Source organism: Podarcis melisellensis (assembly GCF_964234715.1).
Source record: "Podarcis melisellensis genome assembly, chromosome: 10".
In the NCBI taxonomy this organism is placed as follows: domain Eukaryota; kingdom Metazoa; phylum Chordata; class Lepidosauria; order Squamata; family Lacertidae; genus Podarcis; species Podarcis melisellensis.
The window spans coordinates 22,512,226-22,533,126 of NC_138542.1; the positions used below are offsets into that span (position 1 = coordinate 22,512,226).

A 20,901-nucleotide genomic window follows, 5' to 3' on the forward strand; every position below is an offset into this window, starting at 1 on the left:
ACGACTGCTCTAAGGAAAACAAATTCAACAGTGCAATAATGATAAAAGTAAGTTAAAACTATAAAAACACTTAAAATGTCTACTGAAATAACAAAACAAATCTGCAGTAGGTGTCAAGATATCCACCAGGGTGGGCTCCCGTCTGATTTCAACTGAGCCACCGTACTGAATGTACAGTTCCTGGTGGGTACGAACAGTGAATCTGAGCCACGGAGGACCATGTTATCTCCTTGTGTTTAATTCTTGTGTATGATCATATTCTGTGAGAGGGAACCTCCCAAAATCCGGGGGGGGGGGGCACACACCAAACTACGCCCCAACATCCTCAAAAAAAATAAAGAGAAAAGAAATTGCTTTGTTCCAGATGCAGCAACTGTCAGGGAAAGGAAGAAAAATTTCTGCTTTCAGTTCAGGAGAGTCCATTCCCTCTCTCTCTAGCACTTCATTTTAAGGCAAGCACATGTAATCACTCAGTGTAGAAGCTGGAACAGGAAACATGCTTCATATACACTAGCTTAATCATAGTCTAGTAATTATTTCCCCCAAATAGCCAAGTTAGATGGTTATCAAAATTACACCGGTTTTATAAAATGATTTACACCCCCCCCCAAAAAAAAATTAAAGGGTTAACTTTTGGTGCAAACACCTTTGATAACAAGTCAGCAGAACTTGGCTTGCAAATGCATACTTATTTTTCATTACACTTCACCTAGCAATCATTTTACATCTATTAATATAACATTGCACTATAAGGTGGTTCACTATTAGAACAGGAATTGAATCTAGAGCACATATACATAAAGTTGGAAATAAGTGTTCACTCTAGCATCATGCAAATAAATAAAGGTAAAGGGACCCCTGACCATTGGGTCCAGTCGTGGCCGACTCTGGGGTTGCGGCGCTCATCTTGCTTTATTGGCCGAGGGAGCCAGCGTACAGCTTCCGGGTCATGTGGCCAGCATGACTAAGCCGCTTCTGGAGAACCAGAGCAGTGCACGGAAACACCGTTTACCTTCCCGCCAGAGTGGTACCTATTTATCTACTTGCACTTTGACGTGCTTACGAACTGCTAGGTTGACAGGAGCAGCGAACGAGCAACGGGAGCTCACTCCGTTGCAGGGATTCGAACCGCCAACCTTCTGATCGGCAAGTCCTAGGCTCTGTGGTTTAACCCACAGCACCACCCGCGCTATATAAAATAAATACTTGTGGGCTATTTGTTTCCGAGCCAACAAATAAAACAGAAGACTGACAACACATTAGAAACACATTACATGTTGACATTTATCTAGTTTGGGTTTGTTCTTTTGCTTTCTGACCAAATACGATTTCCACTTGCCCCTGTTACACAGTTTCGTGGTGATAGTCTTGCACATCAGACAACAGCAGAGAGACTGGACTGCGAGACAATGCAAATCAACAGCAGTCCCATCAGCAAAGGCTTACGGCTAAGTCATTTTGGGTTGCGACTGTGAAAGCGGCCATCACTTTACTCTCGGAATAATTGCAATCAGATGAAAGCAAGTGGGCAAACAAAACGTTAACTCTAATGCATTTTCTCTTCCAGAGTGGAATTCTCTTTCAAAATGTTTGCAATACATTACAAAGAAACACGGTAGGCTAGCACAGGATGAAAGGTAATGCAACTCGAGCACTTTTGTAAATTGACACAATAATGAGTTGCTCACTATATTTCTGTCTTTAAAACGTAAGGGAATATACATGTTACTGTGCCATTTACCTTGCCATTTATAGAAAGGTGAGGAATTACTTTGGGCTTTAGCATTGTAATCATTTTTCACCCATACGCTGGGCAAAATTAGGACTCCAGGTCTTGGGGATCTAGGTGTTCCACTGCCCCTGGTCTTGATATACAAATATTGATGGACCACAACACCTACTAGTGGCCAGGCTGGCTGGGGATGCTGAGGATTGTAATTCAACAACATCTGAGGACCCTGGTTGGGGAACTTCACCCTGTTGCCAGGGTCTCTATGCTGCTGCCATTCGGAAACCCAGCCAGATGGGTGGGGTATAAATAATAAATTATTATTATAAAACTGTGGGTGCGGCAATTTGGGTACATAGCCATGAAAGTGGGGGAGGTGAGGTATAACTGGTGCCCTGAGAAACTGCTATCAGGGTTGCCAAGAGTGCAGAAGCTGAACACTAGGTTCTTTGCAATGTTCCCTGTTGAATGGGACCGGTGGCGGGCCTTGAGCTCTCAAATTCCAGGGGCAGCCTGTGCAGTGCTAAAATTTGAGGGCCCCCTCCCACCTTTTGTGCTCCATTCTGCAACATTGTTGTGGCACCCCTTCCAGTGTGGCTTCACCGGTCGTGCTACCTTACAACCGCCTCTGATGGGATCCATTAAGGTTCACCTAGTGATGGCAACACGGTTATAACAGGACACATAATTCAGTCTCATTAAGGCCATTAGTAACCCCAGGATGCCTGGACTGGATCAATAGTTTTTACATCGCCTCTAGACACAATATAGGCAGAAAGGTAAGAGAATGAAAGTGCATTCATTAGGGTTGCCATACGTCCAGAATTTTCCAGACATGTCTTGGATTTTAATGGCGGAATTAGTGTCCGGGGTGGAATCGGTAAAATGTCCTGTTTTTTTGTCAAGAGAACAAGGAGGTGTGTGTGTGAGTATCACTCATTTCCCCCAAAAAGCTCAACTAAGAGTATGTTTCCAGGCCGATGAACAAAGCCTCAATGCTACAATTCCTAATGCTGTTGTCTCCATTTCGTTGCCGCTTAGCTTAAAAACACTGCCATACCTCCATTTTTCAGCACAGTACGTCACATATCGTTAAGGAGTAGCCACATTGTGACAAAAGCAGTTCGTTAAAATGGGGCAATGTCTGACAAGGAAGAGGTTGTTGCAGTTTTGTATCACAAAAGTAATTAACTGTTGTTGTTGTTATTGTTATTTATACCCCACCCATCTGGCTGGGTTTCCCCAGCCACTCTGGGCGGTTTCCAACAAAAGATTAAAAATACATTAAAACATGTCATTAAAATCTTCCCTAAACAGGGCTGCCTTCAGATGTCTTCTAAACGTCAGATAGTTTTCTTTGACATCTGGTGGGAAAGCATTCCACTGGGTGGGCGCTACTACCGAGAAGGCCCTCTGCTTGTTTTCCTGTAGCTTTGCTTCTCGCAGTGAGGGAACTGTCAGAAGGCCCTCAGCACTGGACCTCAGCGTCCGGGCAGAACGATGGGGCTGGAGACGTTCCTTCAGGTATACTGGGCCAAGGCCGTTTAGGGCTTTCAAGGTCAGCACCAACACTTTGAATTGTGCTCGGAAACATACTGGCAGCCAACATAGGTCTTTCAAGACCAGTGTTATGTGGTCTTGGCGGCCGCTCCCAGTCACCAGTCTAGCATTCTGGATTAGTTGTAGTTTCAGGGGCCACCTTCAAAGGTAGCCCCACGTAGAGCGTGTTGTAGTCCGAGCGGGAGACAACTAGAGCATGCACCACTCTGGCGAGACAGTCAGTGTTTCTTAGCTCAGTCAGTAGAGCACAAGACTCTTAATCTCAGGGTTGTTATATATTGCCTTAAGCCTGGAAATGAGACTAACCATTGAGATCTTAAGTGCACTGGAAGGCTGCTTGCTGAATCCCTATTTTGTTTCCCAGAACATGTCACCATTCACATGTTAGCACTTCTCCTGATATAGCCTTGGCTCTGGCGGAGGTGCATGCACACCTGCCTCCAATCTTTCAAACGAACTCATAGCCTCTGCCCTTCCTCCCAGTGCTTTGATGTGGAAGGAAGCTGCAAAAATGGTTATTCATTGAACTGTGGGGGAGAGGGGTCCATCTTCCCACCTATGCCTGGGATTCAGAACTGGCAAGATAAAATTCATCTTTTTTATCAAAAGTAGAAAATCTTGACTTGGCTCCGTGGGAACAAACAGCTGAAGGAGTTAGAAGGCTCAAATGGCTTCCCCAAGATTCCTTTGTGTAGAAGGAGAAATCCCTTCTCAAGATGGAGAAATCCTCCCCATTAACGGCCATCTGTCAAGTTCGTGGTCCTAAGAATGCGGCTACATTTAGACCAAGAGCGATGGAATGTCTGACAGCTTCACAACGATGGAACTGAAGCTGTCACGTATGTTGGTAGTGAGCTAAATACGTGTAAAAATCCAGGAAAATGGAATTAGACTGATAAGGTCTGCCCGTTTCACTACTGGTGCATATTTCCCTTGGGGCTACTATGCATGCACTTACATGCTGTACTAAGTATTGGCAAATGAACTAGAGTGCTGACAGCAACTGAGATAAGTAGAAAATTGTATCGCGGGAATGAGCTCAGGAAGGGAGGTCAAAGCATCAGCAATGTCATCAGCTTAATATAGCCTCTCTCTCCCCACCCCACCCCCAATAGGGAACAATGCTTGTTTTAGGATTCCTAATTAAAAATCTCTCTTTCTATATATTATGATACCATTTTTGTTGCATCCAGCACCGCACTTGCCTCTTTCCAAGTCATAAAGTAATTGCATCAGTTTCTGGTTTTGCCACGTTTACTCTTGATAAGGGAATCGCCCCATTACATGCTGATCCTTTTAAAATAAATAATAGCATTTGTCTGGTGGTTATGCCTCCCTTCCTTGTATCGGTGAAATCTGGGAGTACGGGGCTTATGTACTTACTTCCCCATTGACAATAAAAGGCAACATTCAAATCAGGAAACCCTGCACTTATTTGAAAGCAGGGTCTCCCTTACCCTGGGTGTAAGAGGACTGAAGTCCCCAAAACCCTGGGAACCATCCCTTGTTGGTCTAGCAGGCGCCAAACGACCAGAGTTGAAACCCAAACCTGCAAGGTAGTACAGCAGCCATCGCTGCTATAGTCCCACCAGGCTGGGCCAGGAGACTCCCAGAACCTTACCAGATACCCCTTGAGATTCACAGGAACAAGAGCTGGAAACCAGACTCATGCCCACAAAAATTACTCAGTAGCAGTTTGGCCAAGAAGCAGGACCCAGTCCCAAGGACTTTCCCCAGAAACCACATGAAGATTGAAGAGGTAGATTTGTTCAACATAATTAAAATAGAACTCATAGGCCACTGAAAAAATACAATTGCAGAATATTGCTAAGAGTGCAAGAGAACACAATTGCAAAACGAAAGAAAAATAGCAAAGCTCATTTAGCAGAGTTCTAATACACAGCAAAGGATCAATGGACCCCACAGATGTCGGAAAAAGTGTACGGCAGCAGATAAGGGAATAGGGTAACTCCATACAATATGGCCTACCAGCTGAACCAAGTCTTCCTAGCCAATCAGAAGACTCCCCATTTGTAAATTTCCAAAACCTAAGCGTGCCCATGCCATCTCATAGCTGAGTCATCCCTTCCAATTGACAAGCCACTATTGTGGTCTTGAAGATGCAGTGCTGTCAAATGACATGGCATGAGACCATCTTCCAATTAGTGGGAAAGAACTAAAGGCCAACGTTTACCCAGAGGTCTTGAGTAAAGGATCCATCTTTGCGGGCAAGGCCCAAACTGAAAAACCAAGGTATCAAACTCACTAGAAAACTTTCGATATTCAGGGTAAGGGAGTGGGGATCTCCCAGGTCAGACCCTTTACATGCAGTGAGGCAGTAGGAGAGGAGCAGAAAGTGAAAAGAGGGAATAAAAAGCAAGTCCAATAGAGGCATTGTTGGGATATTTTCTTAGGGGCCTTATGCATTTCACATGAGCTCAAGAAGGTCTTCCACTCTCATCATGCAGGGAACTATGAAGCTGGGGATAATGTCGGGAAGGATCCGCACAAAGAATCAATGCTGGAATAGGTATTTTAAGTGTCACGGTTATGCTCAAAGGACAGGCATAGTGAGCATCCTATCTATGCTTTTTGGACTGCGCATGGTAATAAGACAAATATGAACACAAATCCAAACTCACATCTCTCATCATTTTCACAGCTTCCCTGGTCCTCCCCAGCTTTCTTGTACACATTGCCAGTCTCCTCTTAATGTAGACTAATACATTAGTGTCCCGTCCTGGGGAGAGAGAGGGAGAGAGAAGGAAAGAGAGAGAGAAAGAAGGAGGGGGGAAGGTTTTAAGAGGATGAGTGTTTGCAGAAACAGACAGAACAAAGGTTCCATTTAACATCCTCAAAGTGTAAGGTATAACCTTTCCTTTGAATTCTTATTGCTGAATACCAAAGATATGTGGAAGGAAGCAATAAAAAGTACATAGACCAACAACCCTCCGTATTAAGTTACAAAGATCTAGAGATGGAACCTGCCTGTCAACCGTAGGATTAGTCAAGAAGTACACCTATTAAAAAAAAGCGAGGGTTTCTCTTTAGCCCTCAATTCTACGGTATACTGTTAACAATTCTAATTACCAATACAAGAAGAACTTACATGCATGCCAAAATTATGCAAACTTCTATACCTTGCCTCACTTAGGCAAGTGTTTATCGTCCTGACTCTGAAAAGGTTTCCATTTCTGATGAAGTTTAGCTACAAATGATTGCAGTGTGAATGACCCTATTGCTGTTGCAGGTTGCTTTCTGTACAGCTGAATGCAAATTTATTTATTTATTGAATTTGTTATGCTGCCCTTCCTCCCAAAGGAGTCCAGGGCTATCAACATCACCATGCAATTTAAAGAGTTCTGGTAAGAGGAGAGATGCTTTCAGCTACCAGCTTCAAGTCAGCCATCCCTCCAGGGCATTCTTTGTAGACTGTAAACAGCCGATTGCCGCTCTTAAGAGTTCAGCCATACATAGCAGCACTGGAAAAGCCATTTGAATTTGAATTTGCCTTCTGTGCAATGGCGTTCTATGCATCACAAGCCGAGTCTCTTCAGTACCATGGAGAGAATCCCTTCTCTCTCTCTCTTTTTGCACACTGTCAATAGCACACTTTCAGAAGCAGTAGCATGTAAATACTGATTATGTGAGCACCAGAGCTTGCAAGACAGGGGGCTTATAGCAAGACAGGGGTGCAATGATCACAACAGATGGCCTGCAGCCATGAAGCACCCCACCTCGTGGTCACGAGAACAAGCCCCATTGAAGGATGAACCATGCAGTGAATGCCTAATATAAAATAAGAAGGCCACACCAACAAATGATTTTAACAAAAAAAAACACCCCTCATGTCTCTATGGGGCTGGCTTGTTGCACAAGACTTCAAGAAGGCGGAGGGTGAATGGGACATGCAAGTAGGATTGCTGCTGCTCAGGACCCCAACTATTCCATTCCAGCCCCCTCCAGGTTTTCCCGTTGACCATCTCCCACCCCCAAAGTTGGTCAACATTCCATAGTCATTGATAACATTCATTTTGGGGTTTTTTTGGGGGGGAGAGGGGGGTCCCCGGTACAGTTTTTCTTGTAAACATGATAGGTTTATGTTTATTATTATTATTATTATTATTATTATTATTATTATTATTATTATTATTTCTGCAAGATTTGGGGTCCCTCCAAGCCTGCCAGTACCACACACGTGAATGAGTTATGGCTACATGATTGACAGCACTCACAGCTTGAGCATCAGCAATAGACATGATGTGAGGTCTTTTCTCATGGGACTTAACAAAGAGACACTTGTTATTCAACGCTACACAGGGGGTACCGAGGGGGTCTTTCCCCATCCCAGCCATCCTCCTTCAGCCAGCCTAGAGGATGAAAAGGGGCAGGGGGTGAAGAAACCATGAAAACTTTGGTGTATAGATTGGACTCTGAAGCCTAGGTAACCAGGTGAGGCATGCAGCGTTCAGGTCTGCCTGCCTCCAAAGGGTGCCTCTGCAACTGAAAAATCCTTTCCTTGCTTCTGCCTCTGGTAGAAATGTGTGAATATAAACATGCTGAACTCTTCCTTCACACTGAATTTACCCAGTTCCTTGTGATATCATAGTTATTCACAAACATTAATAGAAACAAATTTCAGCACTGATCGTTTAACAAAGAACAAATCAGGATTTTTTTTCTCTTTTCAAATACTTTTTTGAGAATGAGGCATCATACCCTTTCTTTAGTTGTAATATGCCCTCTTTTAAGGACTGAACAGAAAATGTTCATGTAGAATGATCTATAAAGTCACAGTATTGAGACAACACACCTGTTATGTTGCCATACATTGGCCTAATGTATCCTACTTGTCAACCAAATATTTGCAGATTATGGTCCTCACGTTTTAAGGTCTCTTCTAATCACAACAAGATATAAGCCAAAAGCATTCAGAATACATACAAATTATCCCAGAGCCATGATTGTACTTTTCAGACAGATTAAGCAACAGTCTGACTTTCAAAGAGAAAATAAATAAGGCAGGAGAGGGAATTCCTTCAGCTGTAGTTCATATTAAGTAACCACTTGTCTCTAGAATGGTTTCTCAGTATTTAATAAAGGGCTCATTAGCCACATCTGTTTTCAACATGGTTATATATAACATAATTAGATTGGTCTATCCTCCAAGCTGTGTTATAGTGACTCAAGGAATGGTCAACATGAAGTCAACAAAAGCTTCTATTCAAGACATTCTAAAATGGTCTTGGGCTGTAATCCTATCTACATTTACCTGAGAGTAGGTCCCACTGAATTCAATAGCACTTACGTCTGAGTAGACATGCATAGGATTACACAGTTATTTACAGAATTTGAGGTTTTCATCATTTTCTGGAATACAAAATCATTTCCCTTGGTTGAATTTAAGAAAGCCAAGTTACAAACACTTTCACCCTGACAGTCTCTGTGTTATCAGGAACAATTTGCATGGAATAGATAGAAACAGGAGGTTGGGAGGTGTCAAAAGGATATTCTAAAACAAGATCCTCTGCAGGATCCATTTAATGGGCTGATGGAAGATCATCTAGTTTGTTGAGTGCCTCAAAAGCAGGTAAGGAACAAATTGCAGTTCAATAGTAATTTTACCAACATCTGGCTAGATTTGTCATGACAATCACTTCTGGGTTCTGCTGTGTTTAAAATGTCTCTTGGGAAGAGATTTCTCTCTCTCTCTCTGCCTCACAGATGCCACATGCAAAGAGGCCCTCAGATGTTTCCTGGACTTTTTAATCCTAAAATCTTCCATGATAAGATCTTTTGTACCACCCAACATATCTGGAATTATCATGGTGTAAACTCGCCTGGCTGCCAGGCCCATTGTAGAACTTCTTTCCCTGTCCAACTCCTAACCTTTTCATCTGAGCTCAATACACACATTGCATTTCATTTTCTGCCTGAGATCACTGTGCCTGAAATGAGAAGCCATCCTTATCCGTGAGCCCAATAGGGTCATCACCCACATTTTTGTGAAATTTGAGCATTCTGTTTTATAGACATGCTGCTGATTGCTTGAATCAATCCTCTACGCTGTGATTTCCATGTGCCCCAATGGGAGGCTCCTTACTCTAAAAAACACATTTCATTTTGGGGAATATGTCGTGAATAAACATTTCCTGGAACACGCTAGCTAGGTAAACAGCTTATGGAAATGCAGAAACATCAAATCTTATTGGGAGGGGGGCAACTTTCACACTTCTTTCCCACACTAAGTGGAAAAGTGACCTTCAAAATTATTGCATTGTTTCAGGCTCCTGTTTCCTAAAGTTCAGCAGGTTAAATAAGCTGATCTCTTACAGCTTCTTTCCAAATTTGGCAATGGTTATTCCAGGTAACTTGTTGCACTCATTTAAAAGTATCCTTTTGAACACAAATAGCCACAACTGGACGATACCCGTCTTTGTTCAATGGTACTAATGCTTCCTGGTACTTCTTGGCCACCCCAAGATAAATTGCTTTGCACAGACCACGCATTTGATTTCCCCCAAAGAATCCTGAAAACTGCAATTTATCCTTCACAGACATACAGTTCCCACGATTCTATGGGGAAAGTCAGGTGCATCAAATGTATGGTTGTGTGCACAGTACTCCCAATAACTGCACTTCCACACACACACACACACACACACACACACACACACACACACACACACACACAAAATTAAACATATTTTATTATACCATACATGTGACTTCCCTCCCCTTCCAAGGTTCATTTAAATTCCCCTCCGTTCCTGCATATTTTGATATATCCATTGAATTCCATTTTCCTACCTTACATCACTTCAATATTTATTACACCATTTAATTCCAATAACTGCATTTCCATCAGTAGCAGATGCCTCACATTTATGGAGCGCAGAAGTAGGGAAATGGATCCCTAACTCCCTCACAGCCTGCTGGCCAACTCTGAAAGCTGAGTGGGACCACACACCTGTCAATAACCTGATTTCATAATGACATCACCAGTTGACCGCTGCCCCATCAAAGGGGTTTGCTGCAACCTCTGACCAGCAGTTACAGGGAGCCCCTTTTACGGAGGTCAAGAAACAAACCTTTTCAATTATTTTTAATTAAAGCTAAAATTCTCAAGAATAGGAATACTGTGTTCAGTGCTGTTTCTGGGGAGAATCGTGGTATATAACACACAACCCTGTGAAAAAGTGCTATAGTGGGGTAGGAGAGCTAAAAAATAAAAATAATTCACATCTGGCAACCAATGTGCCACTTGCAAATAAAGAAGATTTGGGATTGAAATACTGCTCAGTCATTGAACTCATTGAGAAACCTAACCCTAACATCACATGGTAAGAATGAGGAGAGTCCTCTGACACCACAGAACACTCAGAAATCGCTGGAGGAGGAATGGTGTACAAACGGCATGTAAATCTTTTACGTGAAATGCAAGTTTGAGAGGGGTAACTAGGTGTGTTAGGAGAGCTAAAAAAAAATAATGCTGATATATTTCACATGTGGCAAACCAATACGCTTCTTTGGTTTCAGATGGTGCATGGGTAGAGGAGCCTAAAAAGCCAGAGGCACAAATTTTCACGGCCCTATAGCGGCTATGGTGGCTCATTTACCTGAAGTAATGCATTTAGCATTCACTCTGAAAGTGTATACAGTGGTACCTTGGTTCTTGAACTTAATCCATTCTGGGGGTCCGTTTAACTCCCAAAACCATTCAAAAACCAAGACACAGCTTCCGATTGGCTGCAGGAGCTTCCTGTACTCAAGCGGAAGCTGCATGTTTGGCTTCCGAAAAACGTTCGCAAACTGGAACACTTACTTCCGGGTTTGTGGCATTCGGGAGCCGATTTGTTCGACAACTAAGCCGTTCGAGAACCAAGGTACCACTGTACTCAATTCTGACCAAACAGCCTCCTAGAATCGAGTAAACACTTCCATAGGCAATGGTTGCCAGATGTGAAATATGTCGGCGTTGTTTTCAGTTCTCCTACCCTGCTACTAGCAACTATTTGTCTCTTGAAAGGTCTCAGGACTTCTAGTTGAAGAGAGAAGAGAGACTAGCTTACTGTGTTGAGCTTCGTACTGGGCACCATGATGCTGCAGCTGTTGGCTACGCCTGTAGCAGCCTTCGCCAGCCTTCAGAGCCTGTTTGAACAACTTCTCTGCTTCCACAATAGTTGTTGCTTCCTCTTCTGCCAACAGAATATAGGCAGTGGCACACCTGTCAGTGAAACAACAGAAACAATCATTAGTAAGACAAACTAGGAAAGGCAAAAGCATTTTCTAGGCTATATCCAATTAACACGTAGCTTTTGTGACCATTAGGTCCAGTCGCGAACGACTCTGGGGTTGCGGCGCTCATCTTGCTTTATTGGCCGAGGGAGCCGGCGTACAGCTTCTGGGTCATGTGGCCAGCATGACTAAGCCGCTTCTGGAGAACTAGAGCAGCACACGGAAACGCCGTTTACTTTCCTGCCAGAGCGGTACTTATTTATCTACTTGCATTTCTGGTGTTCTTTCGAACTGCTAGGTTGGAAGGAGCAGGGACCAAGCAACGGGAGCTCACCCCGTCACGGGGATTCGAACCACCGACCTTCTGATCGGCAAGCCCTAGGCTTTGTAGTTTAACCCACAGCACCACCCGGGTCCCAATTTGTGATAGGAAACACGCCTGCAATTTGATGTGTTCATGGAGGCTCTCGGAAGCATCTGCTATGCTGCGGTCTATTAGTGCTACTCCATTCACTTCACTGGAGGAGAACAATTCTGCAAGGTATGTGCGAAGCCATCCAGCCACTGAAGCCAATGGCAGGAGCAGCAACAGGCTGCAACCCAGACCTCTGCATGAACAAGGGACTCCTGTTCCTGATAATGGAGACTGCAGCCTGAAAGTTTCATTTGAACTGGGCAGGACCTGGACCCATGGCTTCTTCTCCCATATAGAGATCTTACCACAAGTAGCTGTCTAAAATGCAGGTTCTATGTGACACCAGTAAGGGTGTGATCCATGATATAATAATAATAAATACTAAATTTTTATTTATACCCCGCCCTTCCCAGTTCAGAAAACCAGGCTCAGGGCGGAAAACAACCAATTTAAAACACTTAATTGTAAAAGCAGCATAAAATACAGTATAAAAACATGAATAACAATGAAATTCAAAGTTCAGAAATCAATTTGGGGGAAATCCATCTAATAAGCTTTAGATAGTCACCAGGGCTAACTGGCTGAATTAGTCCTACTTGGGCCAGCAAGGAGGCCAGGGGAGAATTAGCTGTGGGGTCTCAGAGCGGGTAATCTTCATAAAAGGGGAGAGGGGGGAGAGAAGAGAAATAAAAGATCAGGCTGAATTCAACTTAAAGGCCAGGTGGAATAGCTCTGTCTTAAAGGCTCGACGGAAGGAGGTTAAATCCTGCAGGGCCCTAGTCTCATGGGGCAGAGCATTCCACCAGGTCGGAGCCATCACTGAAAAGGCCCTGGCGGAGGATAGTCTGACTTCCTTAGGGCCCGGGACCTCTAAATTATGGTTATTCATGGACCTTAAGGTCTTCTGCGGGGCATACCAGGAGAGGCGGTCCCATAAATATGCAAACCACACTATCACCAGGCCAGAAATCCCAGGCATACAAAGCTGGGACTCGTGATATGGCACAGTCCAGCAAGCTGTGCAGCATTTGCAATAACTGTTGTGGCCAGTCAGATCCATTGCAATAGGTCCCGGCCAAATATAGTGTCTACGTGAAGCTCCATTCGTTCTGTGACTCAGCAGACCACTGGCACTCAGTGCAGAGCGGTTGGTATGCAAAGCACATGTAAAGTTCTGCAAAGCAAAATTCTGCGCAGGATTGTGTTCCAAATAAATAACTGGCAATACATCGCTGGATCAGAGTAGGCCACTATTTTTAACTTGAAACATTCGGAATGGAGCCCAGAAAATACAAAAACAATTGAATGCGTATTTTATTTTAAAGGAATAACAAAGTCCATATTTGAAATAAATAGGCCTCAGTATTAGCAGAATTTCTCCTGCTCTTAGGTAAAGGTAAAGGGACCCCTGATCATTAGGTCCAGTCATGGCCAACTCTGGGGTTGTGGCGCTCATCTCGCTTTATTGGCTGAGGGAGCCAGCGTACAGCATGAATAAGCCACTTCTGGAGAACCAGAGCAGCGCACGAAAACACCGTTTATCTTCCCACCGGAGCGGTACCTATTTATCTACTTGCACTTTGACGTGCTTTCAAACTGCTAGGTTGGCAGGAGCAGGGACCGAGCAACGGGAGCTCACCCCCTTGCGGGGATTCGAACCGCCGACCTTCTGATCAGCAAGTCCTAGGCTCTGTGGTTTAACCCACAGCGTCACCCTGCACCAACAGATAAAAGAAGAAAAAAGAATTATAGGTCCTTCCCTATTGCCCATCGTTAGGAAATTTAGAGAACTACCTCACTTTGTACCTCACCCTCCCAAAGATAAGAAATTAGCATGAGCAGTCTAGATCAGGGGTGGGGATAATCTTTCAATCTGAAGGCAGTGTTTCCTCATTAGGGAATCTTCTGGGGGCCACATGGAGGCTGAGGCCAGAGGCAAAAAGAGGGTGGCTTTCACTCTTTTTTTTACAGTAGGCTGCATCACAGCCACTCAAAAGCCAGAGGTTGCTACACCGTCCTCCATCCTTCTCAACAAACAAGAGGCAGTATCACAGTTCAATAAGACATTAAGGTACCCAAGGAGAGCGTGGAACAGGGCCATTGAAGTGCATGGCTGGGGAGAGTTCTAGGGGCCAAATAAGAGGCTTGGAGGGCCACATTTGGTCCCCAAGGCTGTAAGTTTCCCACCCCTGATCATGATCAAGCAAAAACATTTTCAAACGACTGTTGATATACTTACTCATTTAACTCTAAGGCTTCGTGCGCTGCGGAAATTCTGGCCTGCGGATTTCTCTCCCTCCACGCTTTTTGCATTACTGTTGAGCAAAGTATTTAAAAATAAATAACAATAGAGGGGGTGATTTGACAGGACGCAACTGTAGCCAAGCATTCCGTTGGGGCATTTTATCAGGCAAATGTCTCAACGCACCTTCTCTCCAAACCTCAGGTTTACTCTTTTAATGTGTCCAGAAAAAGAGGAACCTTACCTCTGTGCAGTCAATGTTAAAGGAAACTACAGGAAAATGTGCCAGGAATGGTTTGCTCAGAAATCAACAATGGAAACCAAATTTGGCAAGTGGGCAGGACAACCCATCTGTCGATCAACTTATCTCAGATGATGGGCAGGTAGGGTGCCCTGCCCACCTGCCAAAGTCCCTTGAACATTGATTTGCCCTGTGCTCATCTCCTTTCTGCAGTGATTGGCTGTGTGGCTGATCTCCCCCCACAGGGAGGAGCTCAGGTCACACATCTGATCCAGCTACATCTCTACTTCCTGACGTCACACTGGATATATGGGGAAAGTGGGTGAGGTTTGGGGGAAATGGCCTCGCAGGCCAAATCGGGACCTGTGCTGGTCCAAATCTGGCCTGCAGACCACAAGCCCCCATCTCTTGTACTACAGCAGGGTTTCCCAAACTTGGGTCTCCAGCTGTTTTTGGACTACAACTCCCATCACTCCCAGCTAGCAAGACCAGTGGTCAGGGATGATGGGAACTGACTGCTTCTGGACAGTCTGCGTAGGCTCTGCTATATTCAACAGGTTCTAACTAAGATCCTTCAACACACTCACACTTCAAATCTGAAGTGCTGAGAACCGTAATTTAGACAAGCACTCCAAGCAAGCAGTTTAGACACAAGCAAAGACAACAGTTTGGTGATCCGAGACACCTTGTCCCTATTTTCTTGGAAGTAAACTTTGCTATTCACTCCAAGTCATACGTTTCCAAGCACACTTATTAGTAAACTCCTTACTGGCATCTGCAGGCCTTAAGTGGTCCGTATCGCACGTGAAGAACGTCTGGTGATCTTGCGCCGAAAGATTCATATCGTAGTATGTCAGAGGTTCCCTTCCCGTCACCCAGGTATACCTGGAGAGAGTATAAAAGAGAGTACAAGAAATAGCAGAAGCCGCCATCACAAATTCATCGGAAGATCTTCCCCATGGGCCATTCCAAATTCTCAGAAATCTTCTCATACCCTTTTCATCTTACTGGATATACCAAGCACTCTTCATCCTACCGAAATGGAGGCCCATCAGACTTCTCCCCGTGCTTCTCACAGCCCTGCTCCCAAAGGTTCTTTCTAGGCTGGAATTTGTCCCTAAACCACATACCCCGCAGGGCTCCCCACGTTGCGGATAGCAGCCTGCCGCCTGGCGGGTGGGGCGCCCTAAAGCAGAGCGCTCCTCGCGCCGGGCACACATCCGCAGCGTGCGGAGCCCTGCAGGAGTTCCCCACAGGGCTCCCCACGCTGCGGATAGCAGCCTGCTTCCCGGAGCGTCGGGCGCCCTGGAATTTGTCCCTAAACCACATACCGTATTTTTCGCACCATAGGACGCACTTTTTCCCTCCTAAAAAGCAAGGGAAAATGTGTGTGCGTCCTATGGAGCGAATGCAGGCTTTCGCTGAAGCCTGGAGAGTGAGAGGGGTCGGTGCGCACCGACCCCTCTCGCTCTCCAGGCTTCAGGAAGCTATCCGCTAGCCGTGGGATACCCAGCTCTCCCATGGCTAGCGGAGCGCTGCATTAATCCCGAAGCTTGGGGCGTGCGGAGCTCAGCGCGCCCCAAGCTTCTGGGTGCCGGCAAGGTCTCCGCTAGCCGTCTAGACCTTGCCGGCACCCAGAAGCTTGGGGCGCACTGAGCTCCGCACGCCCCAAGCTTCGGGATTAGCGCTCCACTAGCCGTGTCTAGGCTGCGGATAGCAGCCTGCTTCCCGGAGCGTCGGGCGCCCTGAAAGCAGAGCGCCCGGCGCTTCGGGAACACATCCGCAGCGTGGGGAGCCCTGCAGGAGTTCCCCGCAGGGCTCCCCACGCTGCGGATAGCAGCCTGCCACCCGGCACGAGGGGTGCCCTGAAGCAGAGCGCCCCTCGCGTCGGGCAGACATCCGCAGCGTGGGGAGCCCTCCAGGAGTTCCCCGCAGGGCTCCCCACGCTGCGGATAGCAGCCTGCCGCCCGGCGGGTGGGGAGCCCTAAAGCAGAGCGCTCCTCGCGCCGGGCACACATCCGCAGCATGCGGAGCCCTGCAGGAGTTCCCCACAGGGCTCCCCACGCTGCGGATAGCAGCCTGCTTCCCGGAGCGTCGGGCGCCCTGAAAGCAGAGCGACCCGTGCGCCAGGCAGACATCAGCCAGCCCCACCAGCTCGGGGGAGAGCAGGGAGGCGCAGCGCCACTATCCCGCTGTTCCTCGACCTGGTTCGGTTTCCCTGACCTGCTTTTGGGGGGAAAATAAAGGGAAATTTTTTCCCCTTTATTTCCCCCCCAAAAAAACTAGGTGCGTCCTATGGTCCGGTGCGTCCAATCGTGCGAAAAATACGGTATATTGCCTCCCGCTTACCTGGATGGAGAATGTGTGTGTGTGTGTGTGTGTGTGTGTGTGTGTGTGTGTGTGAGAGAGAGAGAGAGAGAGAGAGAGAGAGAGAGAGAGAGAGAGAGAATGAGAGAGAATATCTTTGCATTTCCTTCTGGGCAACCTTCAAAAGGAAGGGGTGAGTAGGACCAGAAGCAAAAGTGGGTGAATCAGTGAATAAAAATTCAACCTTTGTACAGTAGGCTAGTTTCTACATATACTCAAGACCCCCTGTATATCCTCTATCCAGGCAAGTGAGAGTCATTGTCAGAATTCAAGGATGCATTCCAGGCCAAAAATACTCAAGGAGGCAGATTTAGGGCCATGCCCCCCCAACCGCACAGGGCACCCAGCTCAGAAGGTGCTTTCCTGCTTCCTTCCCAAAGGCATGAGGACTCTGACAAGGTCCTAAAGTCTTCCCATTACCTTCCAAAGCCTAGTTAGTGCTTTCCCAGCTTCAGGAAGGAGGTGGGAGGCCTCTAGGAGCCTGTCAGGACCCTCATATGCCTCCTCCCCAAAGCCCAGCATCTCACTTATTTGGGCTTGGGAAGGCAGTGCGAGGACTTGACTGGGTGGTGTCAAATTTTGGCCTTGCACATCGTGCCATATTACCAAGGTCTGCCCCTGATGTGTAGCAAGGTGGGTGAGGGGTGTGGTTTAGGAAAAGAGGGAGTGGCTATGGAGAGAGCTGGGGGTGTGTGTCCCATGGACTGGATAAAGAGGTCTGGAGTTGTTGCACTTTTGACCCACTAGGCCCATGGCTCTCCATCCTAGGGGAAATGCAGCTTTCAGGCTAAAAAAAAGGGGGGTTTCTGGTCCTGTACTAAGCCATGGTTTAGTGTTAAGTGTGAATGCATATAATAATTATAATAATAATTTATTATTTATACCACGCCCATCTGGATGGGTTACCCCAGCCACTCCGGGTGGCTTCCAACAAGGATTAAAAATACAATATATGTGAAACCTGTCCACTGTGCCCCAAGTGGATAAGGCCCCAAGTCCTTCTGTGACAATGAACGAGTGCTCAAAAGTGGCTACTGTGCTTGAATGACAATTCTGTGCAGCACTTACCGGTTATATTCAGCTCCTCTAAACAGGTTTAGTGGATTTCGCCAGACTTTGCATTCTGTAACAATGGAAAAATATATACGCCTTCTAATTACCAGTTAATGCTACTGTTTATTTGAAAACACAATTGCCTTCAAATTAAGTCATTCCAGGTGCATTCCAAGCATCTAAAAGAATACCAGGCGAATATACAGGTGGTATCTAACAGATGGGCGCCATTGGAGGGCCTGTGATTTGCCCACAGTATATACATCTGGAGTGCTTCTGTGATCCAATGAATTATTAGTACGTATATGAACAAATGAAGCTGAATCAGACCACTGTGCCATCAGTCCTTGCATTGTCTGCTTTGATGGCGACAGTCCAGAAAGAGATTGTTCACAGCCTTCCTATTTCTAACTGTAAAATGGCCCAGAAGGCAGTTGTTGCCAGCAATGTTCTGCTCCCAAAACCAAAGACTATGTTGCGGGACATATAGATTTGTATGTCTGAATAACCTGCCCAGTACAAGTAGCATTACCTAGAAGAGGGAAGTAGCAGGTGCTGGAAATTCATCCACCTTCAGCAGAAAGTGTGTGTAAATTAATTAGTATGCTAATTTATAAGAATCATGAGATTGTTGTAGAGGGGGTTTATTAGAGTTCCCACAGTTTTTGACTGGGACTCATTGCAGTTAAATAAGACTTTGGAGAGTGATGTATGTGTAGATGTGATTTATATCGTATTGACTTTCCTGGCTTATAGATATAAACATGTGGCACTATAGCCAGTGGCCGGGGGGGCGGGGCAATGATTACCTGAGCTCCCACCACTGGTGGTGTTGCAGTTTATTTGTTGTTGCAAATGTACTCATAGGAAAAGCATGGATATCTTTTGTTATGATGGCACTTTTTGGGGGGTGGGATAGGGAATACATATTATACATACCTACGGGACTGCCTCTCCTGGTATGCCCCGCGGAGGACCTTAAGGTCCACAAATGACAACACTTTGGAGATCCCAGGTCGCAAGGTGGTTAGATTGGCCTCAACTAGGGCCAGGGCCTTTTCAGTACTGGCCCCGACTTGGTGGAACGCTCTGTCAAGAGACTAGGGCCCTGCAGGACTTGACATCTTTCCACAGGGCCTGCAAGACACAGCTGTTCCACCTGGCCTTTGGTTTGGACTCAGTCTAACCCTTATGTTTCACTCCCCTTACGGTTTTGATCTATGGGCTACTTTTAAAATGAGGCTGCATTTTAAATTGCATTTTAACCTGTATTTAAAATTGGTTTCTTTCCCCCTATTATGTTTTTATTGTAATTTTACTGGTGTTAGCCGCCCTGAGCCTGGCTCTGGCCAGGGAGGGCAGGGTATAAATAATTTTTTTTATTATTATCATCATCATCATCATCATTATTATTATTAGCCAGAACAGCTAAAATATATTCTAAAGTCTGACACCAGGATGAAGTAAAACTAGGAGCAGATTCAACTGGGGAAAAGTCGACTTGGTGAATAAATTCATTCCTAAAACCACTCATGTTTCAATTTCTTTTTAAGTCAACTGCTAACACTGTTCCATTTCAAAGTCAAAAATGGAAGCTTGCAGGTGAGAAGATATGCAGCTAATCGTTTGCTCTAGGTGGCTTCTGAAGTGATATGCTATTCGAGTTCTTGCAAAGTTGTTCCGCTTCCTCTGCCAGAATAAAACAAGCTACAAATAGATTGGAGGCAGTAACTCACTTTCCCTAGGGAGCTACTGGCTGAAGGACCCCAAGATGCCTCTGAGATCAGCATCCATACCTGAAGGCTGGGACTTGAGCGATAATAGAACACTTAACAAAACAAAACAAAACAAAACAAAACAAAACAAAAGAATCCAGGACATTGCAGGTTTGCTGTCAATAGTAATAAACATAACCCATGATCATTCTTGCATTTTAAAAGGACATACTATTATAGTTAACAATCTGCGCAGGACAAGGGGAATTGTCTTACCTGAGACGCTCTGCCGATTTGCATCAGAATCCCCGTTGCTTGTATTTGAGTTGTTGGGAGAGTTGTTGTCCACCCCTCCCAGCAGAGGGCGCAAGTGGCTCACCGAGACTTGCTCAATGAACGAGGTCCCATACTTGCGAAAATACCACCACTCAAATATCTAAAAACAGAAGTGAATATGTGCATTTATCAGTTTGCTTTCCTTAACTCCAAAGTAATTCCCACTGGCCACTTGTGTTTTCTTTTAAGCTCTGATTCTATATTTAAAGGTATTTTTGGATGAATTGTTATCCTTATTTATTCCTTATACAGTGCCGTCAGTACATGCGGTGTTGCTTTATAAGTCATAACCTTGCAGAGATTGATAGGGTGCTACACCAAGAGCCACCAACATACTAATACAGGCTTTAAGGAACACAGGGAGTGTGGGAGAGACACAAGGGGAAACTGTTTGAAAGAGTATTGGAAAGCTACCCATTCCAAATTCAGTTTAAAGACACAAAACGATGAGAAGACAGAACAGGGGCCTTAAAGTTGCCCACTGACATTTAGCACCTGGACAGCTTAGCTCACCTGGTTAGAGCATGGTGCTGATAATTCCAAGGTTGCAGGTTCGATCCCTGCATGGGACAGCTGCATTTTCCTGCATAACAGGGGTTGGACTAGAATCAGTGTTTCCCAACCTTGTGCCTCCAGCTGTTTTTGAACTACAACTCCCATCATCCCTGACTAGCAAGACCAGTGACAAGGGATGATGGGAATTGTAGTCCAAAAACAGCTGGAGGCACAAGGTTGGGAAACACTGGACTAGATGACCCTCAGGGTCCCTTCCAACCCTACGATTCTATGATTCTGGGTGACTGAGCAGGAACCTAGTTCCTTGCCCCCAGCTATGGTGAGATGCACTGCATTTCTATTTAAATTATGGTATTTATTTCTGAATTTGCATCTATAAATATAAATTAGCATATGCAACTTATATGCAAATCTGTGACCTCTTTTTGTCCCCTTGTTCAGTGGTGCATTTCTTCTTTTGGTGATGCATAAGTGGCCACCTATCATTGG

At 45.3% G+C, this 20,901-nt stretch overlaps 1 protein-coding gene across 4 annotated transcripts in view; it reads right to left on the reverse strand.

The window, feature by feature from the left end:
• ST7 (suppression of tumorigenicity 7) overlaps positions 1–20,901 on the reverse strand; it is a 95,010-nt gene that overhangs the window by 17,425 nt on the left and 56,684 nt on the right. For all 4 annotated transcript variants that reach the window (XM_081928982.1, XM_081928981.1, XM_081928983.1 and 1 more), the window contains exons 3-8: positions 19,837–19,996; positions 17,861–17,915; positions 15,195–15,310; positions 14,182–14,257; positions 11,362–11,516; positions 5,932–6,029 (exon numbers count right to left, since the gene is read on the reverse strand). In XM_081928982.1, the coding sequence (XP_081785108.1) occupies positions 5,932–6,029; positions 11,362–11,516; positions 14,182–14,257; positions 15,195–15,310; positions 17,861–17,915; positions 19,837–19,996 (660 nt within the window). The remainder of the gene's footprint in view (positions 1–5,931; positions 6,030–11,361; positions 11,517–14,181; positions 14,258–15,194; positions 15,311–17,860; positions 17,916–19,836; positions 19,997–20,901) is intronic.